The sequence below is a fragment of the Gossypium hirsutum genome, chromosome A10, assembly GCF_007990345.1.
Source record: "Gossypium hirsutum isolate 1008001.06 chromosome A10, Gossypium_hirsutum_v2.1, whole genome shotgun sequence".
NCBI lineage: Eukaryota > Viridiplantae > Streptophyta > Magnoliopsida > Malvales > Malvaceae > Gossypium > Gossypium hirsutum.
In genome coordinates this window covers 20,110,699-20,128,091 of record NC_053433.1, presented here as the reverse complement: position 1 = coordinate 20,128,091, position 17,393 = coordinate 20,110,699, and the positions used below count along the sequence as shown (strand labels likewise).

The 17,393-nt window shown below is 32.3% G+C and overlaps 2 protein-coding genes across 2 annotated transcripts; both read left to right on the top strand.

Annotated features, from left to right (window-relative positions):
* Positions 1-4,914: 4,914 nt before the first annotated feature.
* LOC107897606 (peptidyl-prolyl cis-trans isomerase Pin1) lies at positions 4,915-7,276 on the top strand. Its single transcript, XM_016823105.2, has 2 exons — positions 4,915-5,505; positions 6,907-7,276. Exons 1-2 carry the CDS (start codon positions 5,262-5,264, stop codon positions 7,029-7,031), a joined length of 369 nt encoding a protein of 122 aa, XP_016678594.1. The 5' UTR covers positions 4,915-5,261; the 3' UTR covers positions 7,032-7,276.
* A 2,139-nt stretch (positions 7,277-9,415) lies between these two features.
* Positions 9,416-10,475, top strand: LOC107896142 (GDP-mannose 4,6 dehydratase 2). Its single transcript, XM_016821268.2, has one exon. It carries the CDS (start codon positions 9,622-9,624, stop codon positions 10,063-10,065), a length of 444 nt encoding a protein of 147 aa, XP_016676757.1. The 5' UTR covers positions 9,416-9,621; the 3' UTR covers positions 10,066-10,475.
* Positions 10,476-17,393: the final 6,918 nt, after the last annotated feature.

Sequence of the window (17,393 nt, the reverse complement as noted above, 5' to 3'; positions counted from 1 at the left end):
CATATTATATATTTTGAAAATGTTCCAACAATCCAACATTTTCAAAATATTTTAAATTTTGAGAATATTAAAAATCAATTGCATAAATGAAAATGTCTTACGATTAAACATTTAGTTAGTAAAGTTAATTGAATTTGCATGGTAGACTATACTTTAGATTGGTTGTTCCATTTGATTAACCAAACACATTTCACATAAGGATTTCATCAGTAGTCAATGTAAAACATCTGGGGATACTATTATGGCCATGTGTCTATAACCCTTTTTCACAAGTGCTGTTGAGCCAATCCCTTAAGCTCTTAGAAACGGTCATACTTTCACTCACATAGGTAGATCCTATCAAGAGTGTTCTTGTAACTATAATGCTTAAACATAGATATGTTAATTTTCTAGATCATGGTGAAAACTTTATATAATAGTTTGTTTTTCAATAGTGTCGAAAACGGTGGTTTCAGGACCACAAATTCGACTAGTGAGTTCGAGTAATTAGTATTTAAATTATATGAGTCAATAATAATTTTTATGTTGAATTTTGATTTAAGGAATTTTAACTAACTAAATTGAAAGTTAGTATAAGTGGCTCGATTCAAAAGTCAAGTGGTTATTGAAAACGAGGTATTAGGGCCTCGTTTTTGTAATTTAAGGCAGTAAATATTTTTATTAAATATTTATAGAGTCGTATTACATGTAAATTGAAGTTTGGACCGGTAATTTTCATGATTTATTGCTTAATTACGGTAAAAGGATTAAATTGTAAAAGGGTAAAAGTTAATTGCTATAGATTTAAAATAGTAAATGGACCAAAATGATAATTTAACCATGGTAAAAAAGTCCAAGTGGTGGTGGATATGGTTAACCCACTAAATTTTAGGTTATTTATTCATTTAGTCCTAATTAGTTTAGGGTTAAATTGAAATAAAGTTTAATTAACTAATAAATTAAAATAATAGAAGGACCAATTGTGCAATTAAACCCTTCTTGAATGGTAAATATGTCATAGGTGATGATTGTGGACTGTAATGGGCTTGAAATTGTTAAAATTGAATGGAAATTAAAAGGGTAAGATGGTAATTTGATAATTAAACATAATGTAAACAAAATTAAAGCTAAAATAACTATCATCTTTTTAATTTTCTTCTTTCAAAAAGCGAATCACCATGGGAGGAGAGGGGTGAGCTTTCGGCCAAGCTTAGGGTTCCTCATTTGATAAGTAAATATTGCCTGTTTTTAGTATATTTTATATTTCTGAGCTCGTTTTAGCTTGATTTAACTAACTTGAGGACTAATTTGTAATATTGTCAAATGTTTTGGATTATTCCATTGATGAGTTATGAACATTCTTGGAATTTTGTGATAGATCATTGAGTTTGGTTGTTAAATAAAACTATTTGATAATGTAATTTTTAGTAATTTTAAAGGTTAAATGACTAAAATGTTAAAGTGATTAAATTATAAGGACTTGATGTGAAATAACAACATGTATGTGCTGAAATAGGGTAGTATATAGTTGGGTTGAACTTAAATTTGATTAAAATTGGTTAAATTGCAAGTTTTGAGCTTAGGGACTAAATTGCATAAAATAAAATGTCAAGGGTAATTTTATAAAAATGTCAAAAAGGACTTAATTGCATAAAATATTTAATTATGTTTCTGGAAATTGATAATTGAATGAAATTATTATTTATATCAAGGATGAGCTAATAATCGAGGAAAAGAGAAAATTACTAAATAGTCCCTGAACTTTCAATATTGCTGCAGTTAGTCTGCTAAGTTCGTTCAGCTTAATTTTAGTACATTTTTAAAGATATTATATGAACTTAATTACATAATGTTGGATTATATTGATCTGTGTAAATGGAAATGGAAATAATGAATTGATATAACGTCGATCACTGATTGAGATACTCTGAACTGTTACTGCAAATCAGTCCTGTAAGTTCGCACAATAAAGTAATTGATTTAGTTGTTGTTCTGTGAACTATTGAATAATTTAAATATATTGTATTTAAGTTTGCTTGCATAATAAATATTAAATTATGGAATTGAATCAAACTGAAATGAAATTATAATTGATCGTCATGATTGAAAGTGAGGAAAGAATATAATCGAATTCATGTGACAAAGAAATGCTTAAATGATTATATGATATGATAGTTATTATTTATGTTACGAATGAATTAAATTGATTGATATATGGCAATTAATAAATTGGACTAAATTGTATTATTAGTTAATTTGGTATTATGTCTGATAAATAAGAACTATATGGATGTGTGTTCATAATGGTATAATGTAAAGAAAGTTAATTGAAATGGGCATGGTATATAACCAATATGAACCTCGTAAATACTTGGAACACAAAGGACAAGTCATTAGGGGTTATACAGTTTCAGGTGTTAGTCTTGGATGTCCTATAGATGGATAGTCCCTATAGATGAGCCGTTAGTGCAAATTGGTTTTGTAAGTTCGATGTTTTTATTATATATATGGTTATATTTTATTCTTTATTTATTGGATTTACTCTTTTAACTTTAGTATTATAAAGTTGAATGTTGATTGCCGAGAATATATAATAGAATTGAGTTGTTATGGCGGTGTATTATATCGGGTCTTGGGCTTAGTAAGCTTTATGCCGATGTATTGTATCGGGCCTTAACCCTAATAGGCTTCGTGCCAGTGACTCATTGAGCTTTGAGCCTAGCAGGCTTTATGCCGATGTTTATCAGGCTTGATGCCTAGCAGGCTTCGTGCCTGTGTAATGATTCGTATTGGATATTGTTGACTTGAGATCTTACTAAACGATGACTTGGAATATGAATTAAACTAATGTATTGTACAATACTCACTTGCTGTGAGCTGTGATTAACATGAACTTAGTTATTTAATCGTATAATTTGATCTGTTATGTTTAAATTTAGTAAGATTATCGTTTGATTTAACGAACTTACTAAGCTTCAAGTAAGCTTACTCCTATTTTTGCGTTTGTTTTATAGATTGCATTTTGTAGTTGGGAGATCGGTTGAACTTGAAGAATCACACTATGCCGAGGACTCTTTATGGTAGATTTTGTAAGCATCCTAGCTTATATGGCATGTAATAGGGTAAATGAATATATGAAATGTTTCTCGATGTGTGTTGGATTGGTATGACTAGGTCTGGGTTCTTATGCAATTGCAAAAAAAATGAGATAGCAGGATTTTGGTCATTTTTTAGTACACATGGCCTGAGACACGAGCTGTCGCACTGCCGTGTGCCACACACGGGCAACCCACATGGGCGTGTATCCTGAACTTGTTAGGTGTAGTTTCTATACTGACTAGCACACAGCTTGCGACATGGCTGTGTGACCCAACATCGAATTGAACACGGTCTAGCACACGGCCTGTGACACGGCCATGTGAGGGTATTTCGAATGCTGCATTGCTGTGTGAAATTATTTCGAAAGGTACACGATCTGCCACACGGTTGGCCATCATAGTCTGGGCCATGTCATACGGCATGGTCATACAGCCGTGCCATACGTCATGACCTTTGTTTTGAAAATTTTCAATTTTTCCTTTAACTTTCTGATTTGTTTCGATTTGGTCCCTAATTGTTCCTAAACTAAGTTTAAGGCCTTGTAGGCTCGTTTTAAGGCCTATAAATGTACGTATTACTCCGATTTGTATTATTATGAAATTCTGTTAATTAAATAGGCAACTTGATGCTATATGTTATTGATTGTTATGGATTGTAGGGTAATATGCCGTAACCTTAATCTGACGACTGGTACGGGTTATGGGTGTTACACCAAAACTCTTAGCATATTAAATTACTCATTCTTTCTAAAAAAAATTGCTACAAAAGATATCCTTTGTACAATTATCAATTTATAGTGATCACTTTATCTTTTATTACCATAACAATTTCATATTTGTCTAATTTATTTATTTCTTGATATCCTAGAAGTTAGTTTCTCAATTTATTTCTTGATATCCTAGAAGTTAGTTTCTCAATCACCAAATGTATGAAACCATACATAATTTGTCTTTTTCACCAAGTAAGTTGTTGTAAATAAGATGCAAATCTTTATTGCAACAAGATGATATTTTTGCTACTTTTTCCTAGCTTCTTATTATGATCAATATATGAATTTAAAATTTTATTATGCATGCATACTCAAATAACTTCATTTTTTCTCAACAAATTAAGGGTGTTTCATATATTTTTATACCATGTCATTTTAGATGACATCAACTATCCAATCATTTGACTATAATATCACACATTTATACACCCTTTATCATGGACATTATCACTCATTTGTGACTATAAAAAAAAAACCCATTTCATTCCAATGTTTTTAAAGTAGTGGTTAAACTCAATGTCACATTATTTTTTATTTGAGAAAGCCCTTTCAAACGAGGACAATGCTTTAGTTACATAGAATTAGTTGAATAATTTTATTACTAGTTAAAGCAAAATGTATTGTTTCAATCCATTAATAAAACTTTTCTCACTCGTGTATTTGTATTTCATCTATCTATTCTTTTTTCTTTTCTTCTTTCATAATTGTTATATGTATAAATGTTTGTCAATAATAATTATGCATGTTATAATATTATGCATATAATAAACTTTTTTTATTACGGAGATTTCTTTTAGATAAAAAATTAACAAAATTATTATCCATTCACCTCAATATAATTAAACTGTGGATAGATATTCTTATGATACCATATTTGTAGTGGAACAATGTGCATTTTTTAATTTTTAAATTACACAATATAATTGTGGCGAACAATATTCTTTCTTTAAAATTAGAATTACATGTGTAAATATTGAGAATTAATTTTCTAAAATTTAGATAAATTTATTAATTTTCATTACTTGATTAAGAGAAGATGAATAGTTGATGAAAAGAAAAATAGAAATAGGAATAATTTAGGTGAATTTAATTGATGTTACAATGAAAGAAAGTAGGCCACATGAGAGGATAAAAAGAGTTTTGTGTTTGTATAAAAAACTTGAGAGCACCCCCGCGGCTTCACTTTCTCTACGATATTTTCTGTTTCATTTTATTTCTATTTCTATCATTTATTTGCTTCTATAGTGGTTTCTCAAAATCCGCGAACATAGATTCGGATCGTAAGAGGAAGAAATCTTCGATCTCATCCGCAGATCGAACGGCGGCGAAGGAGGGCGAAAAACATAAAGATAAAGCTCCCACTTCCTCCACCAATCACCACCACCACCACCACCACCACAAAAAGAAGAGCAAGATGTCTTCTTCATCGCCCGCCAATCAAGTGAGGGCTTCTCACATCCTCATCAAGCACCAAGGCTCCCGCCGTAAGGCCTCTTGGAAGGATCCTGAAGGTCGCGTAATCTCCAACACTACCCGAGATGCCGCCGTCTCACAGCTCAAAGCCCTCCGTGACGACATCACTTCTGGCAACGCTAAGTTCGGTGAGGTTGCCTCTCGCCACTCCGATTGCAGCTCCGCTAAACGCGGCGGGGACCTTGGTAGGTTTTTTTTTCACTTGATTGCTTTTGGAAGCTTTTGGAAGATTTCGCTGATTTAGTTTTAGATATGAGAATAGATTGCTCTGATTTGGAGCCCTAGTTGTTATTTATTAGATTTTACTTGCTTTTGGTTGCTTAGTAACTTTTCAGAAGCTGAGTTATGGGAGGAAATGGAAAAGCTATGAGTTAACACAACGAGTGAAAATATAATCACAATCGAGTCATATAGTTAGGGATAACACTACTAGGGTTTGAAATACGTTAAACAGAGTTCTGAACCGCAGTCTTAAAGATATTAGAATTTTGGGATTCCCTACAATCAATCGGTGATGTAATTATCTACTTGATTTATTCAACATGCTTCTGCTAAATCATTCGTCATCTTAAGAGATATCAAATATGTTAATAACACTAGTTCTGTTGATAGGTTTGCTTCTGTGTAATAAGTGTGTTGCTTTGAAGGCTTAAAGTCTTATCGGTTTCAATGGCTGTGTTTTGCTATGCATGTCAGTTTAACCTGGCAAATCAAATTATCTGATTGTTTTTTTTAGCATTTTGCGGAACTGATCTGTTTTGGAAATTAAGATTTTGGAATTTTAGAAGCTTAGAATTCGCCAGAAGCCCCTTACATATATATATATTCTTTTTGATCTATTATCTGCTTCATATTCCTTCTCAAGGGTGATAATATTGCAGCAATTTTCACATTAGGTTAAAGCCCTTTTGTTGTGTTTTTCTGTATCTTCTGTCTCTGAAAATAAAATAAAGATGGAAATCTATATAATATCTATATTTATGCATATACATATGGAGTTTTAACTTTAGGAGTTCACCCTAAGGTTCTAAGGCGAGCTAGTTGTTCCACTTAGGAACCTGACCTATAACTGAATGCAAGGACATTTTGCAACTATTTTCCTTTTATATTATTTGATGGCACCTTGGCCGCAAGTGTCAGCTTGCAGCAAGGACATCAAACTTGCAGGAGAACTTTGAAGATGAATAACCCCAGTATCTTTCACTTGGGCAAGATTTGCTCAGTGGTTTCCCTATCTAAAATCGGTCTCTAATTTCTATAGCCCGCCTTACCTTAATAAGATAGCAATAGTCATTGATCCATGTATCACAAGGATGACACTGTTCCATAGTCCAGTTGAAAATTGAACAACCATAAGGAACAGGCCCTGATTCTTCCGTACTGCCAATTTATTGATATTTTGCTATTGTAATATTTTTTTCTTTTCTTTTCCAGCTAATAGAATTATAATTTTCTTTATGCATATCCCACCAATTAACTTGCCCCAGTTCTGATTATTGTTCATTAACCATGATCTTGTGTTTTTTTTTTGTACTAGCATTACAAGCCATAATCCAAACAAAGCCTTATGCAAACTCTTTTTGCAGGTCCTTTTGGTCGAGGCCAGATGCAAAAGCCATTTGAGGATGCAACATATAGCCTTAATATTGGTGAGATAAGTGACATCGTGGATACTGATAGCGGAGTTCACATCATTATGAGAACAGGTTGATTATTGGTGATAATACCTGGATATGTTGGCAATTAGTTCGGTGTGTTGGATAACTGTATTCAAGAATGTTCTGAAATTAATGTCGATACTGCCTATGGTCAATTTGAGTGATAATTTACACTTGGCAATGACATTTTAAATGCTTGGTATAAGTTGTTTGGTGAGGGCATTTAATTTCCGAACCATTTTGGTTGTGATTTGAGATTATTTGCTTGTTTATAATAAAAGGTTTTGGTTATAATTTATCTCTCATCCGATTGTATGTTTTAATAATTACGAGCCATAGATGTGGAAGCAAATGATGAATGAATTTAGGATTTAATCCAATTGATTCATGTATTCATCAAGTAGTATCTTTTGAATATCTATAACCTGTTTTCTATTATCTGCTTGCAACCTCCTTTGTGTAAACTGTGAATGTAGCTTCCAATTTACTGATTTTTGGTTCTGTAGTATTGCCCTCCACTTTGTATCCATACTTTTGCAAATACAGCCGAGCCATACTTAGCACATAGAAGTAATCGACAATGCAACTTTGTATCTCCGTTCGAGGTTCGTAATATTATCATTTGATTCCCATTCACATCATGAGCTATAGATGCTCCCCCTGAAAGATGCAAACTGCTATCGGTAAAAGGAGAAATAATTAAAGTCCAGATGCTGTGCTTGAGAAGTAGTAGACATGGTTTGATCCGGATTCGGGAATGTTTGGAATATCCAGTTAGCATAGTGTATTGCTACAGTAACAGCATAGGGAAATAATTTTGCATTCAGATATTTCCATATTGACCATCGAGCATCCTCACTATGGGCATCTAATTGAGAAAAAAAGTGCAGCAACCAAACATGATTGGTATTACGCTTGGCAGCAGGGTTTGACACCGGCTCAGATTTATTGGCATTGATCGAAAGACCAGATAAAGCACCCCCAGCATCTACAATGAACCATTCATGATTTGTGTGATGTGCCGATCCTTTCCTTTCATCCTGGTCTCCTGCCCAACATTCTACTAGTTTTGCTTTTCTCTTTCATTTTCCCTTTTAACATGTAACTAATTTATATAACAAATAAACAACAAAACTAATTCATATTCCATACACACAAAAAAGAAGCTATTAATTAGTAAAAACAAGTTTCCTCTCCAATTTCAATATGTTAGGATGACTAAATTAAAAGCAAGTGTGTTGGATGGAGGTAAAAGTACCAAGGAAGCCCCTTTTCTTAGGGGCGAACTGTATTTTGTGCCCTCTATTGAAAAAAATAGCCATTATACATTTTAAAACGTCCAAATTAGCCCATCGGTTAAACTTTATCTCTTAAGTGATGGTGTGGAACTTTAAATCCAAGCTGAAAATCATTTTTTATGGGTAAACTATAAAAATAGTTAACCAATTATGCCTCTCGTTTTATTTTGGTCACCCAACTATTAATTTTTTGATTTAGTTATTAAACTTTTCAAAATTTAATGTTTTAGTCACTTTGAGCTGACGTGGGCTTTTTTTATTGGTATAGTAATAAAATTAGTCATCTAATATTTACACATTCTATCAATTTGATCCTAAATATAAAAAAATTAACAAATTTAGCCCTCAATGTTGACAAAATTTATCATTTTAGTTTTAATTCTAAAAACTTCAATAAATTTGGCCCTCGACATTTACAAAATATGTCAATTTGGAACTAACTCTAAAACTTTTAAAATTATTTTAAAAAAAAGATCATTTTTAGCCCTTCATAATCCATCGGCTAACCCATATGAGATATTCAAATAAGAAAGAGTATCCTCTTTCAAGTCATTTGCAAAAGAACTCTAAAAAGGTTGGGATAAAACATAAAAAAAATAAGATCAAAAAAAAAAAGCACTAAAAACATTATTTGTTCGGGTAGTAATGAAACCAAGTATTCCAAATAGGTTCTAAATGAATTGGTTTGGTCCATTGTGAATCCTAAATTATAGTAAAAGAAATTATTGCAAGTGACTTGAAAGAGGATATACTTTTTCTTATTTCAATATGTCACATGGGTTAACCGAGTTATAAAGGGTCAAAATTTGATAGAATGTGTAAACATTAGCGGGCTAATTTTGTTACTAGACCAATAAAAAAAACTCACATTAGTTGACTATATTTAATTTCAAAAATTTTAGTTACTAAATAAAAAAAAATAATAGTTGAGTGACCAAAATAGAGGGAAAGGCATTGTTGGGTAACCATTTTTATAATTTACCCATAAAAAATAGTTTTCAACATAAATTTAACATTCTTAACGGATATATTTTAACCAAAAGAAAAAAAAACTAATTTGCACATATTGAAGTATATAAAGATTAATTTACTCATTTTTATTAAAAAGATCGAAATGCTATCTACCCCTATACAGTGACTTTCCTAAATTTTTATCTTAGTAAAATAAAAAATTTTATATTTGACCTCATTAGGGCAAGGGTATTTATAATTTATTAATTGACCATTTTATCCTTTTTATCTCTCCTCCTAAACTCTGCTCACTCTTTATAAAATAAAATCACTGACAGAACCCTTGTCGTCTTCATTTTTCCTCTCAAAACTCTCACCCTTCCTTCACATTCCAATGGCAGCCAATATTGAAAGTTACAAGGCCGGATCTCCCGCCATTAATGGTGACGTCATCCCTGAGTGTAAGATTACGTTGATCACTGGCATCACTGGTCAAGATGGTTCATATCTCACCAAATTCCTCCTCAACAAAGGATACGAGGTCCACAGCTTGATTCACTGTTCTTTTAACTTCAATACGCAGCATATCAACCACATCTATATCGACCTCCACAATGCCCATAAGGCTCGGATGAAGCTCCATTACGCTGACCTCTTCGGCACTTCTTTTCTTTGTTTCTGGCTCGACACCATCCGACCCGACAAGGTTTACAATCTTGTGGCACAATCCCACGTCACCATCTCTTTTGAAATCCTCGATTACACTGCTGACGTCGTGGCCACCAGAGCCCTCCGCTTGTTGGAAGCCATTAGATCCCACATCGTCGCCACGGGTTGAAGCCACATCAAGTACTACCAAGCTGGATCGTCCAAAATGTACGGATCCACTCCTTCCCCACAATCTGAAACTACCCCACTTCACCTCCGATCCCTATCTCAGCTTCTAAATGCGCGGCACATTAGTACACCATGAATTACTGGGAAGCTTACGGCATCTTCACCTATAATGGAGTCCTGTTTAATCACGAGTCGCCTAGGAGAGTGCGAGAATTTCGTGACCCTATTTCCAAAATTTTTAAGTTTTTCCATATTTTTCTGTTTTGATTCAAATTAGTCATTGATTGTTCCCAAACTATTTTTAAGGTTCCGTAAGCTTGTTTTAAGGTCCGTAAATGTAATTATGCTATGAATGAAATTTAAATTGGAATGTTGTTATTTAAATTAATAAATGAATGGTTTAATGATGCTAATTATTTTGATATGTATCGTAATACTCCGTAACCCTAATCTGATGATGGAGACGGGTTAGGGGTGTTACAATGTAAATATGGCAAACCAGTTCGTAGGACAATAAATTTTTTAAAACTCTTATTTAACTTATGTTTATGTGCATGTTATGTGATTATCCTGTATATTCACTGAGTTCACAAAAGCTCGCACACTCCTTTCTAAACACTGCAAATAGTTAGATCGCACGGGGTGTAATAGTAAGGTGAGTGACCTAGAAGAAGCATAAACACTGGAAAGGTGGTACAAGCGAACTCTGAACATAAAAGAAATATGGGATTCTGCTTGGGCTTAGAGATATTATATTTCTATATGTTGACTTTGCCGATCGTTCTAGGACTTAGTTTATTTTTTATGTTTTTAAATACCTATTGCAAACCGATAAAACTATATAAATACAAACCTGAATTTCAAGTATATAAATATAGTCTAAGTATGGTTTGATGTTTTCTTAATCTACAAGTTCATACTTAAGTATTTAATCTAAAATAGAGTGTTCATCATAAGCAAAAGCATGATATAATCAAAACTGACTAACTTATATAGAGTTTGCCAAGGTTGCTGCAAAGTGATAGGGTTGTCGAACTGTGCAATGTACGAACCCTAACAATTGGCGAACTGCTACCGGCGAACCTTTAATAATTTTTTATATACAGAATAGGAAAAACCTTGCGAAACATGTTCATAGTATCTAAATACGTAAGGGTTGTTCGCGAAACCTATCCTACTTAAAGAGACTTACTCTGTGAGGACTTAGAATGTACGAGCTATGCTAGGAGCGAACCCTGATGATGATTTGTGTATCATACGGCTAATGAGATAACTGTTTACTTAATCTTAGAATACCGCCTACAAAAAGCTAATTTAAGTGTTTTGAAAAAAGTACTTATGTGATATTCTGCTGCATATTAGTAATTTAAGCATGTTTAATGTTTTAACTTGTGGTGTGTTAGAGGATAGGTTGGTTTTAAATGGAGAGTCACTTAGGTGGCTAATTTGGCGTTCCATAGCTCGGGTTTAGCTACTGGGCCGGGTATGGGGTGTTACACGCTATGCATGTAAAAGACAAAAACACAAAAGACATAATAGTGAAACGTGAAATTAACTTTATTTATTTATTCATCGTTTAAATACATAGAAAACAATTACATGTTTACTACAATATGGGCACATTTCTCAACATTATGTACTTAAATGTTAATTATTTATGTATTCAAATGATGATATGTTCCATGATGTTTTAAATTTATTAAATCAATGATCGTAGCATCTCATAGCTCGGACTCAACGATTGAGTTGAGTATGAGGTGTTACACTGAGTCGCTTATGGAATTAGAAACTAACATGTCTAGAATATACACCATTTTGCCTACGAGTAGCACCTTGAGGATGAGACACATAATTGTTGACGATTTTTGTTGTTTGTGTGGGAGGACCTGTAAGACCATCATTCATATGTTAAGAGACTACAAGGAGGCACATAAGGTATGAAACCTAAATATGTTCAATTGTAAAGTCTATAAAATTGGAGAGGACTTTTTTTTTAATGTTTCACCAACGTGTACAATGTGATGGAGTTGGAAGCTGTTAGATTGTGGTGTACTATTGTGTGGTGGATTTTGTATAATAGGAATAAAACCAAGTTCAAACTGCAACCTTGGATTGCTGACAGAATTGACAATTTTAGTGTGCCATATTTGAATGATTTTGAGATATGCAGGGAGATAGATTGATGAACCCACAGTTATTCTTTGGCTCTTCCTTGTACATGGCACTCACCATCTGTTGGAATTTAAGTGCACCCTGAATTATTATATAAGAGGGGTAGGAGTGTTTAGGGTCGAATTCATTAATTTCTCATTACGTGACGACTTAGTTTACTGGTTTATTTTTTTTAAATAATAACAAAATAACATATCTTAATGAAAAGAAAAGGAAAAATCCTTTTCCAATCCTTCTTTTTCTTTCACTTCGATATGCTTACTTGGTCGAAAAAGTGGAGGGATGCGAGAATGGAGTGGAAAAGTGAAAAGAAAATAAATTTGAAGTGTGCAAAGAAAATAAATTTGAGTGTGCTTGGTTAGAAAGAAATGTAAGAGGAAATAAAATGGAAGAGATGATCATTTTTGATCCTAATACATAAACTCCTTTCAAACTAGATTGATGAGAGGAGAGAAAATGAGAGAGATGTGCATGTTAGTTCAAAATTTCAAATACAAATATTCTCTCTCTTTGATACCCTTCTTCCCCTACATCTCATCTATTTCAAATTTTATTTTTCTTAAATTCCTTTGTGTGTGTTTTTAATTTTTTAATAAATTTCATAAATATTTGTTTGCATGGTGCCAAGGTTAGTGTGCCTACAATGATTTTAGGACTAGTTTTTCATTGCTAGAAAGTGTTATAAAAAAAATATTTAGGAGTTTAGAATTTAATTCCTTAATATTGTTGTCAAAAATTACTTTTGAGAAATAAAATGAACATATTAGACATGATGTTGTAAAGTATGTTGTAACAGCCGTTTTGAGTGAAATTGGAACAATGGTTTTGGGACCACAAATCTAATGAGTAAATTAATATTTTACTATTATTTTAATGTATATGTGATTTTAGTAAGGTTGTATTTAAATTTCGTTAAGAAATTTTAACGTTTGCATGCTTAATTACATGAAAAGGACTAAACCATAAAAAGTACAAAAGTAGAGTTCTATTAGTTAAATGGATCTAAAGGCTATGAAACTTTAAAATGAATGGGATTATATGGTAATTAGACCATTCTTATAGTTAGTGGATATTCATGGCAATGTTTTGTTGAAATTATTAAAGTTTTTCAGGTTATTTTGGCAATTAGGTAAATAAAGGTTAAAATTAAATAAAACAAAATTTCATTTCCTATGCATTCATCTTCTTCCATTGGATTTCATTTTAGGGTTCATTGATTTGGATAAGAACATCCATTGCATGTAAGTGATTCTTGAGCTCGTTTTTAATGATTTTTATGTTTTCGATATCGTTGTAGCTTAACTTAGCTAGCCCGAGGATCAATTTGTAAAATTGTTAAATATTTAGGGTTTTACCATGAATTTTCTTACATGATTCTTGATGTTTAATGGAAGATTATGAGTTCTTGTTAAATAAACAAGTGTTGTAAAGTGATTTTTGATGAAAATGTCATTTAGGGACTTATGTGTAAAAATGGTAAAAATTCATGGTAAATTTGTAAAATGATTATTTTTATGGTTTGATATAGGTCCCTAGAGAAATTGGCTAGCTTAAAAAAAAGATGAAAATGCTTAGATTTCGATTTATGAGTTTAAGGATTAAATTGTGAAAAGTTAAAATGTTAGGGGCAAAATTATAATTTTTTAAAAATACGAAATATGGGCTGAATTGAATAATAGAAGTATTAAATGGATTGAATTTGTCTATTTAGATCAAGATAGACCACGTACGAATCTAGATCGAGGAAAAGCTAAAGCCTCGGATTAGTAGATCTCATTTCTATGCCCTTGTCGTTGAGGTAAGTTCATATGAAAAAGTACCATTTTTAATGATAATTTCAATTATACGTTAAAAATTTGTTATGTAATTGAATGATAAATATCCAACGATGTTATGATGGTTATCAAGTCTCAGTCGAACCTTAGGAATTTGTAAGATACAAATAACATGTCATTAGGGATTTCATGTTTTGGGTGTTGATCTTGAATATCTTACCGATGGATGAGGTCCTACATTTGTTCCGGATACTCCAAAGCTCATTTGAGCAGCATCGTGTAGCTTACATTTTGACCTACAACTCGTGTGAACAATGATGTAAATGAAAGGTTATGGTTTTATGTTAAGCACACTTCATGTGAGCTTTCTTGAGTATCTATCTGATGATATTCTAAATGGTTCAACGGGCATGAAAAGGAAAGGAACAGTAAGTGTTCAGATGAACTATATCATATAATTATGAAAAAGGGTTAAAATGGTAAGTTTCAATGGAAGTATGCTTAAGTTAATGAAAATGATGAATTCAAATGAAGTATGTTCATGTATAATGACTTACCTTATGTTAAATTCATGTGAATTATGTTTGAATGCACTAACATGTGTTGTTGATGGTGTTTAGGCTTGTGCCAAGTGTAACAGCCCGATTTTCAGTAGTACAAAAACAGTGGTTCAAGGCCACCAAATCCGACGCGTAAGTTTGTAAATTTTATTATTTAGTATTTACGAGTTAAATTTGGTTTTAGAAAGATTTTTGAATTAGTAACTTGTGTTTTATAATGATTTATTAGGTCAAGTGGTTTAGAAAATGAGGTATTGAGACCACAATTCTATAAATCGAGTCGTAAATATTTCTACAAATATTTACAGAGTGTCATTAAGGTAGTATTAAAGTTTCGTTAGAAAATTTTAACAATTTGATAGTTAATTAATTAAATATGACTAAATTGAAAATATGCAAAACTTGTTAATTATAAGAAATAAGTGATTAAATGACTTAATTATTAAACAAGGAAGGACTTAAGGAGTAAATATGCCTAAATAGAAGGCATGAGGCGGCATAAACAAATAAAAATAATAAAATAATGTAATTTAATGGCAAAAAAGTACATTGTTTGAAATTATATATACAAATTAGAAATTAAAAAGGTTTCTAGGCAATTCTTCTTCAAATTTCTTTCCAAAAACACCATTGAAGAGCTCTTAAAGCTGGTTTTCATATTTTAGCTCCATGTGACTTTAATTATTACTCTTTTCTTGTAATTTTTATGTTTTTGAGACTTTTACAATTAAGTCCAACTTAATAATACCTTAGTTTTTTATTTTATTGAAAATTTTGAAAGTTGACATTGATGAGTATTACGTGTTTTAAATGAATAACATGGGTTTAGAGCTTTAATGTTGTTGTATGATGATTTTATAAAGTGATTTTGTTAAATATTGATTTTAGGATCAAATTGTGAAGAATTAAAGAATTAGGGTATAGTATTAAATTTCAGTTTTATCAAGGGCTGTATGATAGCCTAGAATATTTAGATAAATTATTAATTGATAAAAATTAGTTAATTTGATAAGATTAATTAGTTAAGGACTAAATTGAAAAGGTTGTAAAAGTTTGGGTAATTGTGTAAATTCAAAAATTAAGGGGTATTAATTGTGAAATAAATTAGAACTAAAATATCTGGTAATGAATGAGTAATTTTATATTTTAGATCAAGATCCGTTAGATACTCGTGAAAAAGAAAAATTAGCAGAATAATCCCTGAACTGCTGCAAATATTACAATTTAACCTAGGTAAGTTCGTACGGTTAAACTTTAATATTTATATTGAATTGATGAATGGTATTATATATTTATTCTATTGTTGAAAATGAAATATTGTTAAATTTATAAATTTGAATTGAATATTCGGATTAAATGGAACGCAAAATTTGAGTACATTCGACATTCGGCGAATTGACAGCATTGGAGGAAAATGATAGCAAATTACTCAAGTAAACCGAGGTTCAACATTTGTTGCGAACTTTCATGTTTACTTTCCGTTCAGCTATTACGAGCTTTTGTTTAACTCATATGAGTGTCTGTTCAGCTCTTTGAGCTTCTGTTTAACCTTTATGGGTTTCCGTTCAGCTCTTACGAGCTTTCGTTTAACCCTTATGGGTTTCTATTTAGCTCGCATGAGCTTCTATTCAGCCTCCAAGATTTTGAAAACGATGTGCTCTTATCCATAAACCGTTCTCTGGTTTGAGAAGATTTGGTAAGTGATTATGTAATTGAAATAGAAAGGCGTATTATTTGTCATTGATATTGATCTGAAATAAGTGTATTCATCGATTGAAGTTGTGATTGGCAGGAATTTACATTGAATGAATCTATTTAATTGATTTGTTATAATATGTTCGATAAGATTTATGTTTAACCTATTGAACTTACTAAGCTTCATTAAGCTTACTTGTGTTGTTTAATGTCTTTGTAGATTCTCGAAAGGTCGAAAGATCGGATCAGTACATCAAGTCACACTAACCAGTTTATTCCAGTAGTTTTTGAAACGTACACTATGGTTCATATGGCATGTATAGGGTTGGTAAGGATTTGATTAAAGTTGGTTTGTGTAAATATTATGCATTATATTTTGTATATAATTACAATCAACTTATATATGTATATGTGGTCTTATCATGCTTGATATATGTTTGGTGTGGTTAAGTGATGGATAGTTTATAGGCATGTTGGTAAATTAAATAATATAGTATATTTGGCATAAGTGTGAAACTATGTGTTTTGATCAATATGGTAAATTTTAAATGCTATAATATATGAGATATTATGACATGTTTAGAGCTTGAGTTGGTTGTATTGAAGGCCTTATTATGGCCTATGAGTGTGAAATTTGAAGTGTTTAGGCTGAAATCAAAAAATAGGTGAGAATTGTGGCCTTGAAATGGCCTATTTTCGTCCACATAGGCAGAGAGACGGGCATGTGTTTGAGCCGCGTGTGTCATATGGCCAAACACACGGGTATGTGGTTTGGCCATGTGTCCCCTGCATCTATTAAATTGCAAAACAAAATATCCAGGATTTTTTCACACGGTGTGTGACTTGGCCGTGTGACCCCTGTACTTAAATTTGACAAGTCAGTATGCTCACACTGCCTAGCACACAGGCGTGTGGCTTGGCCGTGTAACCCAAGTCAGTAAGTACCCTAATCTGGACGCAGGTTGGGACACGGCAGTGTGCCCCAACTTTGAATGCCCACACGGCTTGAGACACGGACGTGTCTCTTGACCGTGTGGGCCACACGGCCTGGCCACACGGGCATGTGTCCCCTGCTCCTTTGAAAAATTTTGATGTTTTCTGAAAAATTCTTTGAGTACCCGGTTTAG